This window comes from Panthera tigris, chromosome D4 (genome assembly GCF_018350195.1).
Source record: "Panthera tigris isolate Pti1 chromosome D4, P.tigris_Pti1_mat1.1, whole genome shotgun sequence".
Lineage (NCBI taxonomy): Eukaryota > Metazoa > Chordata > Mammalia > Carnivora > Felidae > Panthera > Panthera tigris.
In genome coordinates this window covers 66,228,958-66,247,803 of record NC_056672.1, presented here as the reverse complement: position 1 = coordinate 66,247,803, position 18,846 = coordinate 66,228,958, and the positions used below count along the sequence as shown (strand labels likewise).

General features: G+C 41.0%; 1 protein-coding gene across 3 annotated transcripts in view; it reads right to left on the bottom strand.

Annotated features, from left to right (window-relative positions):
* Positions 1–18,846, bottom strand: part of SLC44A1 (solute carrier family 44 member 1) — a 200,823-nt gene that overhangs the window by 100,061 nt on the left and 81,916 nt on the right. For all 3 annotated transcript variants that reach the window (XM_042963840.1, XM_042963839.1, XM_042963838.1), the window contains exon 4: positions 6,476–6,612. In XM_042963840.1, the coding sequence (XP_042819774.1) occupies positions 6,476–6,612 (137 nt within the window). The remainder of the gene's footprint in view (positions 1–6,475; positions 6,613–18,846) is intronic.

Below are 18,846 nucleotides of genomic sequence, written 5' to 3'. Positions count from 1 at the left end.
GTTCAGAAGCGAGCAAAGGATACAGTGTGCTGAGAGAATGAGAAATTAGTAAGTGTCAATAGGGAGGAAGAGAGCAGCCCGATCCATCCTTCTTTCAAAAAACATGAAGAGCTCCTATGTGAGGTAGGGCCTGGATATTCAGAAAGGAAGAGCATGATCCTGCCCCACAGGAAACTCATGCACACTACTGCCAGAAGATGATAAGGAACCAGAGACGCTTAGTACAGAGTCCTTGTGATACTTGCCAATTTTAATTTTTTTTTAGTTTCTAAATTTTTTACATGTTTATTTCTTTTTGAGGGGAAGGGGAGAGAGGGAGACACAGATTCCGAAGCAGGCTCCAGGCTCTGAGCTGTCAGCACAGAGCCCGACCCGGGGCTCGAACCCACAGGCTGCGAGATCATGACCCGAGCTGAAGTCGGACACTTAACCAAGTGAGCCACCCAGGCACCCTGTCAATTTTACTTTTTCAAAAGCAATTTTTAATTTATTCTCTAGCATCATATTTATATTTATATCATATAAAAACTACAAACAGACTAACAAATTGTACACTTGCACACCTACCACACAACTCACATACCAGAACTTCGACTTTTACGTTTATCTAAATTCTTCTGCTCGCCTCTTACAGCTCTTTGTACTATGGCAGCATCTCCACACAACCAATCGAGTGTCCGGCTACTTCTTCTAAATTTTCTGTGCTGGTCAGACATATGCCACAGAGGCGCTCTACAAACCTCAGGGCCCAAGAAACAACTCCTCTTTCTTGTCTACAAGAAAGAGTTAAGGCAATATTTTGTTTCCTAATAAATACATTTCTTACAAACATTATTCTAGGAACCTAAGTTAGCTTTCCCTTAAAAGATTTTAAATAATTTGGAAAGGTAATAAAAGTTCATACAAATGGATAGTTGTAAATACTAAAAAAGCACTCTCAAATGTTGTCATGGAAACTTAAAACTCTTTGAAAATGATTTGTATTATCTTTCCTGTCTGGTAAGAAAAATGTTATTTTACCTTACAGTTTTTTAAAGTTTATTTATTGAGAGAGAGAGTGCACATACACGCGAGTGGAGGAGGGGCAAAGAGAGAGGAAGAGAGAGAATCCCAAGCAGGCTCTGTGCTGTCAGCATGAAGCCTGATGTGGGGCTCAAACCCACAGACATGAGATTGTGACCTGAGCTGAAATCAAGAGTTGGGCGCTTAACCCACTGAGCCACCCAGGTGCCCCTACCTTATGTTTTCAAATAAGGTTTAAAATTATCATTTAAAAAGTTACTACCCCAGGGGAGCCTGGGTGGGTTAAGCACCCAACTTCAGCTCAGGTCATGTTCTCACAATCCATGGGTCCGAGCCCCACATTGGGCTCTGTGCTGACAGCTCAGAGCCTGAAGCCTGCTTCAGATTCTGTTTCCCCTCTCTCTCTCTGCCCCTCCCCATCCATGCTGTCTGTCCCTCTTTCTCAAAAATAAACATTAAAAAAATTAGAAAAAAAAAGTTACTACCCCAAACAGGATTTTTCTCTTTCATCTTTTTAATTATGGTAAAATACACATAATAAAAAAATTACTACCTTAACACTATTTCAGTATACACTTCGGTAGCATTAAGTAGATTCACATTGTTGTCCAACCATTACCACTGTCTATCTCCAGAACTCTCCATCTTGCAAAATTCATACTCTTTCCTCAAAAAACATTAACTCCCCATTCCTCTCACCCTGCAGCCCCTGGCAACTACCATTCTATTCTGTCTCTATGAATCTGACTACTCTAAGTACTTCATATAAGTGGAATCATACTGTATTTGTCCTTTTGTGACTGACTTATTTCCCTTAACAATGTCTTAAGGTTCATCCATATTGTAGCATGTATCAGAATATCCTTCCTTTTTAAAAAAAACTGTGGTAAAACATGTAATATGACATTGACCATCTTAACCATTTTTTCAGTGTATAGTCATATTAGCTATATGCACACTGTTATCCAACAGATCTGTAGAATTTTTTCATCTTGCAAAACTGAAATTCTATAGCCAGAGAAAACCATCGCCCTATCTGTCTGTTACTGGCTTATTGCACCTAGACTAACAACTTCAAGGTTCATCCATGTTGTAGCATATGACAGGATTTCCTTACTTTTTAAGGCTAATATTCCATTGTATGTACATACCACATTTTCTCTAGCGATTCATCCATCAGTGGACATTTAGGTTGCTTCCCTCTCTTGGCTATTATGAATAATGGCACAATGAATATGAAGTGTGCAAATATCTCTCTGAAATCCTGTTGTCAGTTCTTTTGGATATCCACCTAAATGCGGGATTTCTGAGTCATGATAATCTATTTTCTAAATGACTATTTTTTAAAGCAGGTTCACAGCAAAATTGAGAGGAAGGTACAATGGTTTTCCACATGCATACGCATGCACAGCCTCCTCCATTATAACATCCCCCACGAGAGTGGTACATTTGATATAACTGATGAACCTACACATTGACATATCATGATCACTCAAAGTCCATAGTTTACATAAGGGTTCACTCTTAGTGTATGTCCTATGGGCATGGACAAATATATAGTGACACATATCCATTATTATAGTATCATACAAAGTATTTTCACCGCCCCAAAAATCCTCTGTGTTAATTCTATTTTTAATTTTTTAAGGAAACTTCAAACTCTTTTCCATCGCAGACATACAATTCTATATTTCTACCAACAATGCACAAAGATTCCAGTTCCTCTGTACTCTCACAAACATCTGTTATTTTCTGTTTTGTGGTGTTTGTGATTTTTTCTCAAAAGAAGCTGTCCTAATGGGTGTAAGGTGGTATCCCACTATGGTTTTCATTTGCATTTCCCATACAATTAGCATGTTGAGCATCTTTTCATGTCCTTATTATTGGCCCATCATATATCTTCTTTGAAGAAATGTCTATTCAAGTCCTTTGGCCATTTTTTAATTGGGTTGTTTATTTGTCTTTCTTTCTTTCTTTCTTTCTTTCTTTCTTTCTTTCTTTCTTTCTTTCTTTCTTTCTTTCTTTCTTGTTGAGATGTAGGAATTCTTTATATATTTTGAGTATTAACCCTTTATCAAATAAATGAATTACAAATCTTTTCTCCTACTCTATGGATTACCTTTTCATGCTGCTGTGTCCTTGGATGCACAGAAGTTTTATATTTTGATGTAGTCCAGTCTACCTATGTTGTTTCTTTTGTTGACCGAGCTTTCGGTTCATATCCAAGAAATTATTGCCAGTATAACGTCATGAAGGTTTCCCCTATGTTTTCTTCTAAGAGCTTTGGAGTTTGTTCTTACATGTAGATTCTGTCATGGATTTTGAGCAATTCCCTCTTACAGATCTGGAAATTCCCCACTTAAACCTAAATTAGCTCTTGAAGACATTCCTCTCTGATGTGTATAAGTGAGGTCAAAGGGCCTGTGCATTTTCTAACAGAAATGTAGCTGTTAACAACGTGTGGATACAAATAACTATAAAAACCATCTGCTCCTTCCGAATCAATGTGCACCTCAAATGATGGAAAGACAAAGAAGGGGAAAAAAGATAATGCAAAAAGACAGACAAAGAATTCTCTCAGATACAGTAACACTGGAATTAAATCTTACCAGGTCCAGTTTTGTTTTGTTTTGTTTCTAACGTTTTTTAATGTTTATTTTTGAGAGAGAAACAAAGTGTGAGCAGGAGAGAGGCAGAGGGAGGGAGATACAGAATTCAAAGCAGGCTCTAGGGTCCAAGCTGTCAGCACAGAGCCCGATGCGCAGCTCGAACTCACGAACCATGAGATCATAACCTAAGCCAAAGTCAGACATTTAACTGACTGAGCCACCCAGGCACCCCTTACCAGGCCCAGTTTTAAGTCACCAATCCAAAGAATAATCCAGATTTTTTTTTAAGAAATTAAAAATTTTCAACCTAGGGTTACTATTAAAATAAAGGTACTTATATCCCACCACCAAAGGCTCTCTTCTCTATTATAATTTCATAGTTTTCTATTCCCTTTTAAATATTTATCTTCTCTATCCTCCACTGCTGTGTTTCTTGATGCTGCCATTATTAATACTTTTTTTTTATGCCTAACACATTGACTTATTTTGCAAACAGCTGCCTGAAAAGCCTAAGGGTGCCTGTGTAGTTAGGCACCAATTTAAGAAGTCTGTTTTCTGGAATAATATTTATTCATTAATATTCTTGAACACCTGCTTTGTGTAAGACTGTGAAAAAAACAAAGCTGCAAAACTCACCAGAAAGGTCTTATAAACTGGCCTTAATAGGCCATATTCAGTATCATAATCACTTAGAAGGATAATGACCTGGAAATAAACATACCAGCAAGGCTGCATGGGGCATTTCTCCCCAGTGGATCATCACGGCAGGCAATACAGTCGACAAGGAACTAACTCTCTTCTGGCCCTCCAGCTGACATGTCAGGTTCAAGGGACCAAGACTCACACCCAGTGGGTTAAAGAAAACGTGTTAGAAGATAGTTTTATACTAGATTATAGCTTTGAATGCCAAGGTAAGATATATAATGTTTTATTTTATTTTGTGACTCTGATGGCTTCTGAGTAAGGGATTAACATGACTAAAGCTCTATCAATGTTAATATGGCAGCAGTATGTCAGGGGCTAGAAGCAGAGAGAGACTCGAGGCAGAAAGATTATAACCTTCCATTGGGGGAATAATAACATTAATAGTAATAATATAACAGCAGTAACCAATACTTATTTTTTTTTTTTTGGCAATTTACCATTTGCCACACACTCTTCTAAGCATTTTTCATGTCTGAGGTCCTTATAACAACCCTGTGAGGCAGCTTTAGTACAAATATTATCTCCTTCACAAATGGGGAAACTGAGGCAACCAGAGATCACGTAACTTGCCTAAGGTCTCATGGCTCGTAAGTGGTAGGACCAACATTTGAACCCAGATAATCTGGTTCCAGAGCCTATACTCCAAAGCCAAGTCAACACCACCACCTCCCAAAGTGCACCACGTATGCTCACCTTGCCTAAGATTTCAGAAAAACCCGTAAGGGATAACTCATTTCTCCCTAAGAAACTTGATAATGACAGGGCTGACAGTTCTAGTATTAGACACAGCCAATCAGTCTGTGTGAGGATATCATGTGGGAATAAATGAGATCTTGAAGAGTCGCTGGTACCTCTTTATTTAGTGCCCACCAAGTGCCAATCATTTGTGCATCATCTCATCAAATCCTCACAACAATCCTATGATGGGGGCGTTGTTTTTAATCCACTTTTTTCAGATGAGGAAATATGGGTTCAGAGAGGCTACGCTCTCTGTCCCTCATTACAGAACCCGGTAACGACAGCCGCAGAAGTAGAATCCAGAGTCATATTAATCTCATGTGCTTCCTACTACCTTACACTGAGGCCTGGAGCAGTAGTGACAGGAACACTGCCAGTCTAGAAGGCGGCAGTCCTTCTGCCCTCAAAAGGCCAGCAACCCCCTCAGGAAGACTCTGAGGCTGCTTAGGGGTGCGTGTGTAGCTGCGTTCCCAGGCTATCTCTCTGCCCAGCTAGAAGTGACACCAGGCGGATGCTGAGTCAGCCGTTGTTCCCAGGAACCAGAACCAGCCTGTAAACCAGGCGAGGCCGAGGCAGCTCTGAGGACTCCAACACACAGAGTGTAAACATGAAACCCCATGGAAGTTCACAAACACAGGCTATCAGTTTGTGGCCCTCCAGGAAGAGAGGTTAAAAATAACATTCTCTGAAGAGAACTGAGGCGAGTCAGAGGGAACTGAGGATAGTACCTGGAAATCAGAAACCCAAGGGAGCGGAGCTAGGTTAGAAAATTGACTATGCTTGTTTTCTCAGCTAATTCCCATATGTTTAACCTCAAAGTTTCTCAAAACTTTACTCTTAGAAAAATGGTTATGAGATAATATTAAATTAAAAAAAGCAAAACACACCAACACAATTGAAAGATGGTGGACTTTTGGTATTCATTTTCTTTTCCCTGAATTTTCCAAATTTCCTGTAACAGACATATATTACATTGTTATCCAGGGACAAAAATAAAATACACTAATCAAAAAATTTTTAATTCGTATTTAGGAAGAGAAAAAGAAAAAAAGACCAATTTCACAAAAAGTAGTCTAGTCATTCCCAAATGTTCAAACAGGCTACATCAAAATCACATGAGACATCTGTAAAAAAATACAAGTTTCCAGAACCCAAAGACCTACTCAGTCAGAATTTCCCTGGGGGGAGCCTAGGAATCTGGAGTTTTAACAAGCTCCCCAGGTGACTATAATCTTTTTGATCAAGGAAGTCCAGGAGGACTTTCAATTCCCTTTTTCGTTTTGAGGTTCCTTGGTGATTTATTTAACACCGGCACAAATTTATACTGGAATGCAAACATACAGTATGTCATGGTGGGAGTAAGTGACCGGGGTGAGGACTTGGACGGCCTCATGCCTCACCATTTATCTCTGCAAACTTCTGAACATCACTCAGGGTTTTCAGTTCTTGTCGTGGACATGCTGTTACACACAGCGCTACGGACTTGATCTTCCGGTTTATCAAGTCCAGATTGCATGGATCCAAAAAGAACACATACCTAAAGCATGGAGAAAAATATTGAGATGTTATTTTGCAAAAACACATTCTGGTTCACTGCCTAATTTGACCAAGCCTGTAAGCAAAGAACATCCATACCCTTCACAAATTTTATCAAAGATGAACAAACAATTCAGAAATCTAATCACAGGTTGTTTGAAAACATACTGTTAACAGTGGGGACTGGAGGAATTGCAGGACTCCTATTTGTCATGATGTATTTTTCTAATATTTACATTTTTGTAATGTAGTTTATAATTAGAAATTATCTATTTTAGTTTTTTAGATAATTAATTTGTTTTCTTTCTTTTCTTTTTTTTTTTTTTTTTGGTCAAGGTTGTGCCCTAAAAGTTACTAGAATATTCCAATAGTGCTATATAGTGTGAATTATAGTTTACGTATAAGCTTTAGCTAATATATAATTACATATAAAATTTAAAATTATAAAAATGAAATATAAACTTTTGCTAATTAATGTGTAATTATAAAAACGAATTGTAAAATTACATACAATTGAATACATAATGTTGAATGGAGACTAGAGGGAATTATGCCAACATTTTATCTGCAGTCATCTCTGGATGTTAGAATAAAGTGATTTTAATTTTCTTTCTTTCATTTTTCAGAATTCTCATTTTCTAGTAAATGAAATGACTTTTGAGGTGAGATAACTACAGTAAATATCATTTATTAAAAAGGTCGATTACATATCAACAAAGTAATCCTCAAATCTTAAATTATCCCTTTTGTGTTCTGTACATTCATGTTTTAGGAAAAGGAAAATTAACCAGAAATTACACTGAAACAGATTGGGGTTTTTTTTTTTTTAATGTTTTATTTATTTTTGAGACAGAGAGAGACAGAGCATGAGCTGGGGAGGGGCAGAGAGAGAGGGAGACACAGAAGCTGAAACGGGCTCCAGGCTCCCAGCTGTCAGCACAGAGCCTGATGCGGGGCTCGAACTCACGAACCGCGAGATCATGACCTGAGCTGAAGTCAGGCGCTCAATGGACTGAGCCATGCAGGCATCCCTGAAACAGATTGTTTTTAAATGTTAAACCGTAGGGGCCCTGGGTGGCTCAGTGGATTAAGCGTCCGACTTCAGCTGAGGTCATGATCTCTCGGTGTGGGGTTCTCAGGAACCCTGCTTCGGTTGGGCTCCCTGCTGTCTGCTTCGGATCATCTGCCCACCCCACTCTGCCCTTCCCCTGCTCATTCTCTCTCACTCTTTCTCTCAAAAATAAACATTTTTTTTAAAATGTTAAAAAGTAGAAAAGATGATAAAGATTGCAGATGTTATCATTTGCCCCAAAAGAAATACTCTTAACTAAGAAAAGCAAAGTCTAACGTTATGGATCAACAGAGGGGAAACAAGCAGGAATATTTTCATGCAAGACAGGAGGTAAAGAACCTCCAGCGCTGGTTTCCATTCGCCTGGGTCCGTGGAAGGTTTTATGAAATTGTCTCTCTGCCAACAGCCTTTCCCACATTGTTAAATTCTACTGCTATATAAAATGGGATTCAAATCAGGAAATATAACCAAATATAAGAACTAGGTGAGAAAACGGAAAAGCAAAAAGATCAAGTCAATACATATGCTGGAATAGACAATATATAAAAGGATACCAGAAAAAAAAAATTAAATAATAATAAAAAAAGAAGTGTGTACATCAGGGGGATGGGGGCCTGAGAGGTATTTGCAGGTAGAGTAACACTGCACACAGGAGAAGCACCAGGGACGAGGAACCCAGCATGAAGGTCAGGGATAAACTACAAACCACCAAACTTTAAAAAAAAAAAAAAAAAAAAGGTATTTTGTAACCATTACCATTCCACAGAGAATGACTATGTAGCCCAAGAAAGCTAGAAGGTGCATGAATTCAAACCTAGACCTTCTGAGTGTCATCCCATGTACGACCTGCTCTATCCCCAAAATATTTCCTACAAAACAATAAATCATTGTAACCTTTCTATATTAACTTACAATATTGTTTCCAGCATTCTGAAGTTCAATTCAATCCATGGCAGCAAGTTCCTATATAATTAAATTTTAACTAAATGGCATTTCACTGAATATTTACAGAGTAGGAAAAATGCATGTCTCGAACAGATAAATTTTATGATTCATTAAAACTGTACCCTTCTTGCCTTTTGATTGAAAAACGCCCTTTAGTCAGGTAAATAAATCCTTACATTAGTTTCAGTTTTCACATCAAACAAAAATGAACTGTATGCGGCAATTCCATTTTTTGGAAAGGAGACAAATAGCCAACTTTCAACTAAGCATGGCACTGACAGACCAGATTAACTAACAAATCTACTGATAAGTAGTTTTTTTTTAAACTGACAGCACAAGATGCGAGGTAGGAGGCCATAAAACATTCCCAAAAGGCTTCTTACAAACAGCCAGCCACTGTCACGGGTAACCGAGAAACCCAAGCAAATTTTCATTCAGCTTCCAGTTCCACGTCCTGTAGAGGAGCAGGAATGAATCAACTACCAAAAGTGGGATTAAAAGGGAAGGAAGAGAAAAACACTTCACAAACTGAACAGCCCAGATACCTGCAGGCATCGTTGGCACACAGGACAGGGGCCTGCAGCATCACCACGTGGTACTGAGAAGAACACATTTGCAAAGAGATGTGCAAAACAGCCTAAGCGAGCTTGGAACTTCAACGTTAAGAGGAACAGCGAAAAATGCTTAAGACTAACCCGTGAAGCGAACACTATAGAGGCTAGCAGGTAAGGCACGTAACTATGTATCACAGTCAAGACAGCTCCTGGGAACTACTGAAGGAGAGAAACAGATAAATTCATTTCAAATCGAAATTCTTGAAATACAGGTTATCCCCAAAAAGACAGGACAGGAGAGAGTTCTAAATAAAATGTCTACGTACACAGTAAACTCACGGGGACAGATGCACCAAAGATGAAAACAGGGCAGTAAAGCAAAGGAAGGGCACTAAAGCATGGAAGGTCGGGAAAAGGGACAAGAGGCACAGAAAGAGGTGACTTTTAAGGCTGTGCTCGGAGCAAGGCGGTGAACACAGAGCGAGCTGAGGCAGATAACGATGCCAGAGATGGCTCAAAACTGCTTTACACTTCTATTTTGCTTTCATTTTCTTCAAGGAAGACACGGCAAGGTAGAGAAAGTAAGATTTACTGGGAATTTACTTTGGGCCACAAAGTATCTTAGGCACTGTCCTCACACATCCTAATTCAACAAAAGGGAACTGAGACTGACAAGCTGGACAAATAACCAAAAGCCATACTGACCTGATGACTTGAACCCTGGGGCGCCCGACTCCCCAGTGTTGCTCTTTCCTCCACTGCTCTTCCAACTTAAAATGGAAAGTGAAGGGCACTTGGGTGGCTCAGTCGGTTGAGCATCCAACTACTTTTTTAATGTTTATTAATTTTTGAGAGAGAGAGAGACAGAGCACCAGGGGGAGAAGGACAGAGAGAGGGGGAGACACAGACTCCGAAGCAGGTTCCAGGCTGTCAGGAGAGAGCCTGACGCAGGGCTCGAACTCATGAACCATGAGACCATGACCTGAGCTGAAATTGGACGCTTAACCAACTGAGCCACCCAGGTGCCGATTAAACCCTCTGGAACCCCGGAGCAAGGATTCTGAAGCCCTACGTGGACACAACACGGTACTGTCCTCCACATGGTATGCAACCCTCCCATGATAAGGATTAAAAAGGATGACACAAAGACACTTCATTCATTCAACAAACACTACTAAGTGTTATTATGAGTCTACTCCTGGAGATACAAAATTCATTAAAAAAAAAAACAAACAACAGTTCTTAAATGCAAATAACTTACAGCCTAGAGAAGAAGAAACAAAAACAGTCATTTCTGCTATGAGGCAAGGTTGAGATGGTGGAGGAAACCGTGTAATTCTGCACAGAGCATAAGGGGTTAGAGGAAGCACTACGGAGCAGGAGGCAGTATTGAAGCCACATTTTGGAAATGAGTAGGAATTTTCCACACAGATGGGGAAGGGAGCGTTCTAGGCAGAGAAAACTGCATGTAGAAAAGTATAGAAGCATGAAAGAGCATATTTAAGGAACAGCAAATAATTTGATAAGGTGGACTACAGGATCGGACATCAAAGGGCTATGCCCAAGGAGAAACAGGGGACAGAAGAGGCAGCCATCCTTACAGCTGAAGGACCTTACAGCTCCACTACATTAGGGAATGCGCTTTCAACAGCCACAGCACCCGGAGCCCCCCCCCCCCCGCCGTGTGACCAGCCCCTTGGGTTCAAGGCCAGGGAGGGGAAGGCTGGGCCACCAGGGGGCGCTGCTCCAGAGCTGAGCCTTTGCCTTCAGTTGCCTCCTGCTGCCATGGCAACTCTGCGGCAAGGCTTTTTGGAGTAAAGAGTGGCAAACAGATACTAGTCTGCTGGCCACCTCCTGCCAAATTTGGCTCCTGTCCTCTCTAATCAGGACGGAAGCACTGCAGCACTAAAGCTGGAAAGCTGGCTGAAAAACCCCTCTGTCCGTCGCCTCTGCGTTAGTGATTCCTAACACGTGTTTTCCCCAGAGGAGAATAAAAATGGAGTCTGATCATTTTGCCAATTATTACCTCATATCAATTTACAATTTACAGCCCCTCTCCACAGAGTATGCTGCCATTAGTGAATGACACCAAAAGGAACAACACAACAGCCTGGCAGAGGCATCTCCTATTGCTAAATATAGGCTTCAGAGAGCCCTAGATCTCCGCTCCACTCGCAGTGGAACTGTGCCCAGAGGAGGCCTCTTACTTCCTGCGTGGGGTGCCAGCAAGGCAAGTCCAGTCATCCCCCACCCCCAAACCCCGGGGTGGGGCCCAATTGCCCCATGACGGGCTGTGCTTTACACAAGGACAGAGGTATGGAGTCTGCACACTAAAGCCAATAAAAAACCCAAACTAACCCAACACCAACTAATGCAACACACAATTAACTAAAACCCCGCCTGCCCTCTACTTTCTGCAACAAGCTAAGGGGAAAGAGAGAAACAAGCTGAAAGCAGTGATTGGTCTTCAAAACTGTAACTCTACACAGTGGCTGAGAGAATTGTGCAATGTTCACCATGCCCCCAAGACGTCAAGAACACAGACCAGGAAACAGAAGAAAAGGGCGGAGCTGAACTATGGGCAACGTGACCCCTGAGGTTGAGGCCACCAACGCCCCACTTTCCCACTGCCTCCCAATCCTAGTGAGGAAAAGGCAAGGGGAGCCTGCATGGTTCAGTCGGTTAAGCGTCCGACTCTTGGTTTCAGCATAGGTCATGATCTCATGGTTCGTGAGTTTGAGCCCCGCATCGGGCTCCGTGCTGATAGTGCAGAACCTGCTTGGGATTCACTCTCTCGCTCTCTCTCTGCCCCCTCCCCTGCTTGTGTTCCCTCTCTCTCCAAATGAATAAACTGAAAAAAAAAAAAGAAGGCAAAAATGTCCCGAGAAAGAGGTAGCACTTGTTATAGAGATGCCTCAGCACATACCTCACCAGCCTCCAAAGGACACTGACCAGCCTGCAGCCTTCTACTATAGCACTTCCATAGGTTTACAGGTAACTGCTAAGAAGAGAAACTTCCATGATCATTTCTGGTAAATTCACAGCACTGAGAGCTGAAGACAGCTTCCAACTGTGAGGAAGCCCAGGAATCAGAGTAAGACAGCAACACTCTGAGAGGTTTACCGCTCTCACCTTACATCCCAAGGTCTTCTTTCTGTTCCTTGCTCTCAGGCTTACTCGCCTTACTCTCTCCTACAGGCCTTAGCACTTCTCTCTGCCTGGAGTGTTCTTTCTCCAGAGACCAGCAGAGCTACTGGTAGCCCCCTCACTTGCTTACAGTCTTGACTCAGAAGTCACCTTCTCAATGAAGCCTCCCCCAGCTGCCTATCTAAAATGCCATCTCTCGGGGCGCCTGGGTGGCTCAGTCGGTTAAGCGTCCAACTTCAGGTCAGGTCACGATCTCGCGGTCAGTGAGTTCGAGCCCCGCGTCGGGTTCTGGGCTGATGGCTCAGAGCCTGGAGCCTGCTTCCGATTCTGGGTCTCCCTCTCTCTCTGCCCCTCCCCCGTTCATGCTCTGTCTCTCTCTGTCTCAAAAATAAATAAACGTTAAAAAATAAATAAATAAATAAATAAATAAAATAAAATAAAATGCCATCTCTCAGGCTCTGTGGTGACAGCTCAGAGCCTGCAGCCTGCTTCAGATCCTGTGTGTGTGCGTCTCTCTCTCTAACCCCTTCCTTGCTCATGCTCTGTCTCTCTCTCTCAAAAATAAACATTAAAAACAATTTTTTTAAATAGGGGTGCCTGGGTGGCTCAGTCGGTTGAGCGTCTGACTTCGGCTCAAGTCATGGTCTCGTGGTCCGTGAGTTTGAGCCCCACGTGGGGCTCTGTGTTACAGCTCAGAGCCTGGAGTCTGCTTTGGATTCTGTGTCTCCCTCTCTCTCTCTGCCCCTCCCTTGATCATACTCTGTCTCCCTCAAAAAGAAAACATTAAAGGGGCTCCTGGGTGGCTCAGTCGGTTGAGCGTCTGACTTTGGCTCAGGTCACGATCTCATAGTTAGTGGGTTTGAGCCCCACATCGGGCTCTGTGCTGAAAGCTCAGAGCCTGGAGCCTACTTCAGATTCTGTGTCTCCCTCTCTCTCTGCCCCGCCCCCACTCACGCTCTCTCTCAAAAATAAGTAAACATTAAAAAAAATAAAAATAAAACATTAAAAAATTTTTCATAATAAAAAAACAAAATAAATAAAATGCTGTCTCTCCACTCTGATGTGCATCATCCATCTTTCCTGCTTTCTGTTTCTCCTTAGCACTTACGCTCACTAACACACTGTATATTTTACTTATCTATTTAATTATCCGTCTACACCCATAGAGTATCAGCTCGCAAAAGGCAGAGATATTTGCTGTCTTATTCATCACTATATCCACAGTGCCTAAAATGGTGCCTGGAATGAAGAAGAAGTTCCTTACTTACTTGTTGAGTTAATAAATGGATGTTAACTGTATAAGGTTTTGCCAAGTGGAGCAGGTGGTAGAGGGAAGGTAAGGAAGACGATATTTTAGGTAGAAGGAAATATTCAACAGAAATTTATCAAATACCTCTGCCAGGTATAGGACTAAATAAGCACAAGCAATGCCGTGATAAATGAGACCAACACAAACAAGTGTCTCCCTTCCCAGCATTTATAGTCCAGAGAGTAGGGAGGTAATTGCAAAAGTGCATAAATGCTACAGCAGAGAAAAGAGAATAAGAAAATGCATCCAAAGGTCCCCATGAATGGATAGGTGTCCAGAAGAAGGGAAATCTAAAGCCAGGACCTAAAGAATGAGTCAGAGTTTGCAAGGTGTGGAGGAAAGGAGGCAGGACCAAGGAAGGAAGAGAATATGCAAAGACATAAAAGTGAGAAACAGCACAGCATAATTGAGAAAATGAAGAATGTCAGGATGGTGGAGGTGGACGGTGATGAAGAACCAGATGGCTGGACAGGCAAGCTGGAGCTAGATCATGCAGGCCTCACAGGTGGTATCCAAGACGTCAGAAAGTTTGGAGTTTGTCCTAAAGTCACCGGGGAGCCATTAAAGGTTCACCATTTGTCACGTGGGGCATTTTTTAAAGGCAAGCAAGAGAGAAAGTCAGGAGACTGGTGAGGAGGCTGCTGAATCTCTACAAGAGAAGATGACTTGGGCTAGGCTGAGAATGGGGACGAAAATGAGATTTCAGATACATTTACGCACAATTAGGAAAACCTGATGACTGATTCTATGTGGAGGGAAAGAAAGAAATTAAGCATGATGCTTATTTATGGGAAAAAAATTAAGAAAGGAATAAATTAAGAATGATAAGGAAAAAATTAAGGGGTGCCTGGGTGGCTCAGTCAGTTAAACATCTGACTCTTGATTTCAGCTCAGGTCATGATCTTCCAGTTCGGGCCCCACATCGGGCTCTGTGCCGTTGGTGCACAGCCTGCCTGGGATTCTCTCTCTCTCTCTCTCTCTCTCTGCCCCTCACCGACATTCTCTCTCTCATTTTCTCAAAATAATAAAATAATTAAAAAAAAAAAAAAAGAATGATCTGGTTTAGACTAGGGTGGTCAGGGCATTCTGGTTTGGACTCTTGTTCTGTTTGAGAAGACCTACATCTGAGGAGGAAGAATAGAGTTCGAAGAGATAAAGATCATGCTCTTACTGTAGACAGTTTGAGTCTGGAGTGTCCGTGGAGTGTCCGAGTGAGCCTAAACAGCTGGTTGGAATGTTCTGGCAGAGAAATCGGACAGGAGATAGAGACGGCAGAATTATCAGCATATGAATGATAACCTCACCCCCAGGAGTGATCACCAAAGTTAGTGTGCAGAGTTGGGATTCTGATCTTTGGTGAAATCTGTGTCCCTGTTGAAACCATAAGCAAAATTTGGTGTGCAAATTCACATGCAGTTTTCTAAAGAGAGATTTCATACTTCCAGTTTTGATCAGATTATCCAAGTCCCCCAAAGAGATTAACACTAAGAGCAAAGTAAGTGATCAAAGAGCCAAAACAAAGGCATGGAACTGAAAAGGCATGGGAAAAAAATGATTCTACTATTTAGCTAAGTTGTCTTTCTTCTCCTTATACATAGACTATAAGGGAGAAATAATCACCAGAATGGTAACCAAGAGTCAGACAGCAAACTGTGTTCCTCATACTAAACTGAGACAAACAAGCAAATTAAAACATCTTTAAAAAAAAAAAAATTTAAGTTAATTTTTTTGTGAGAGAGCAACAGAGAGTACAAGGGGGGAGAGGGACAGAGAGAGGGACAGAGAGAGGGACAGAGAGAGGGAGAGAGAAAGAGAGAGAGAATCCCAAGCAGCCTCCACACTGTCAGCACAGAGACCCATGTGGGGCTTGAACTCACAAACAGTGATATCATGACCTGAGCTGAAACCAAGAGTCGGACACTTAACGGACTAAGCCACCCAGGTGCCACTAAATCATCTTTTAGAAAAATAACTCAGGGCACCTGGATGGCTCAATCGGTAGAGCATGCCACTCTTGATCTCAGGATTTTAAATTCAAGCCCCAGGGGCACCTGGGTGGCTCAGTCGGTTAAGCGTCTGACTTTGGCTCAGGTCATGAGCTCATGGTCCGTGAGTTCAAGCCCCGTGTCGGGCTCTGTGCTGACAGCTCAGAGCCTGGAGCCTGTTTCAGATTCTGTGTCTCCCTCTCTCTCTCTGCCCCTCCCCTGTTCATGCTCTGTCTCTCTCTGTCTCAAAAATAAATAAACGTTAAAAAAAAATAAATTCGAGTCCCATGTTGTGTGTAGAGATCATTTAAAAATAAAATCTTATAATAATAATAATTTACAAGAGCTATAGGAAAGAAAAGTTCTCTATTTACTCTAGTGAACTGGAATAACACCCCAATCCCAAGTTCATTGGCAATATTACACTGTTACAAGGATCATTCTCAAAATCAACATGTTCCAGCACTCAGGCTGAGAAATAGTATGTGCTAAGAGTCAATGACCAGAACTTTATTTTTCTTTTTAGTTTAACAGCTTTATCAAGATATAATTTACATGCCATAAAATTTACCTGGAAACTGTAGAGTTCAAACTTTTGTACAATTCAGCTCAATTAAATGTTTTTAAGCATATTTTACAGTTGTTTATCCATCACCACAATCTAATTTTAGAACATTTCATTACCCTAAAAAGGAACCTCATGCCCATTAACAGTCACTCTCTATTTGGCCACACTTTCTAACCCCTAGCCCTAGGCAACCAGGAATATATGCTCTATGTCTATAGACTGGTCTATTCTGGACAGTTTACATAAATGGTATCATAGAATATGTGGCCTTTGGTGACTGACTTCTTTCACTTAGCATGTTTTCAAGGTTAGTCCATGTTACAGGATGTGTCAATACTTCATTCCTCTTTATGGCTGAATAATATTATACTGTATGGATATAACACATTTTGTTTATCCATTCATCAGTTGGTACACATTTGTATTGTTTTCCCTTTTTAGCTATTATGAATAACACTGCTATGAATATTTGTATACAAGACTTATTATGGATGCATGTTTTTATTTCTCTTGGGTAAAGGAATGGAATGTCTAGGTCACATGGTGATTCTGTATTTAATATTTTGAGGAACTGTCAGACTTCTCCATAGCAAGTGCTCCATTTAACGTCCAGACCAGCAATGTATGAGGGGTCCAATTTTTCCACATCCTTGCCAACATTTGCAACTATGTCTTTTCTACCATACCCATTTTAGTGGATTTGAAGTGGTAACTCATTGTGGTTTTGATTTGCATCTCCTTGATGCAATGATGTTTAGCACCTTCACGTGTGCTTATTGGCCATTCGCCTCTCTTCTTTGGAGAAATGCCCATTCATAGATTTCTTTTTAATCTTTGAGAACAACAGAGTAAGGCAGGACAGGCACTAGGTATTATCACAAAAGTATGAAAGATTATAAGAGAAAATAAGGATGAAAGTAAAGAAAAAAGAGCACTTAAGAGAAATTACAGGAGTCAAAAGACTAAAGGTCAACGAACGGCTCCAGTGGGCAAAGAATGCAAAAGCTGGGAAGATGGAAGGCTGTGGTCAGAGTGGGGAATTCTTGAATTAGTCTGAATTGATTTTATAGGTGGAGCAGTAAAGGGTGATGACCAAAAACCAAGCTGGGACTACGGAAGACTGAATCCTGAAAGCCCCCACTGAGAAGAAATTCAAAGAGTTCCCAGGGCTAGAGTGAGAGTCAATGAGACAGAATATGTGAAAGTGCTTTGTAAACTCCACAGATGTAAAGTTGGCTAAATCAGCCGTTTTTCCCATCTGGGTTAAAAAGGCAAGAAGCTTTGGTAAGTAACTTTGAAACTTGTTTTGGAAGATAATAATCATGAGATGATTATAATAAATAGCAGTTAACATCTATGGTTCTAGGCAACATGCTCAGGAATAGACACCATTCATCATATTTATTCCTGAAAAACACCCTAGGATGTAGGTACTGCTATTATCTTCATTTTACAAATGAAGATCTTTAGGTCAAACATATTAATGTTACCTTCTCTAATGCAAATCATCATTGGTTAAAAATGTAAACCACAGTTGGTTATCTGTCTACTGAATCTACCCTATGGATATATCCCCAATTACGTGAAAAACTTACCCATTATAGAAAAACTGTAAATACTTTTCTCAAGGCACTGCTTTTATCTTTGTATCAGAGACTCAAATTTTTTGACAATCAAACATCCCCACCTTGGTACTACTTTGCTCCTTTAATGCTTCAACAATGTATAAATGGTTTCCTCTCCATAACAAAGTATAATATTTGTTTTAAGATATTTAACTCATCTAAAATTTATTTTGCATGGTATGGGATTAAGACAGTTTTCGATGTAGTTCCTTCATATTATCATTCAGCAATGTCTTTTGTTAAACACTGATGGTATTAGTTTTTATTTTACTTATTTTCTCATACACTACTATCAGTTTATTTCTGATTATTTCCTTTTTAAAATTCTTTTTTTAATGTTTATTTATTTTTGAGACAGAGAGAGACAGAGCATGAACGGGGGAGGGGCAGAGAGAGAGGGAGACACAGAATCGGAAGCAGGCTCCAGACTCTGAGCTGTCAGCACAGAGCCCGACGCGGGGCTCGAACTCATGGACCGTGAGATCATGACCTGAGCCGAAGTCGGACGCTCAACTGACTGAGCCACCCAGGCGCCCCTATTTCTGATATTTCTATTTTGTTTCTTCCATCACTGTTACTAACATGCATTCAGGTAGTCTTATTAATATGCTTTGGAGGTAAGTGTTGGTTTTGAATAGTAAAACTCCTTCTTGTTCCCCTCTAAACGACACAATCATTAATTAGACAATGAGTAGCCTTTCCTCTCTACCTGTTTTGTTTGGTCAATACACTAATTGCCAATATTTAAAGATCAGAAGATCAATAAGGTACTAAGGTCAGAATGTTGCCCCCCCCCCCATTCATATGTTGAATCCTAACTTCCAAAGGTGATGGTATTAGGAGCCTTTGAGAGGTGATTAGGTCATAAGGGTGGAGCCTCCATGGGTAGGGCTAGTGCCCTTATAAAAGAGGTTCCAAAGAGATCCCTATCCCCTTCCACCATATGAGAGCACAGTGAAAAGGTGCTAGCAATGAACCAGAAAGAGGGCCCTCATGAGAATGTGACATTCTGGTGTGGACCTTAGACTTC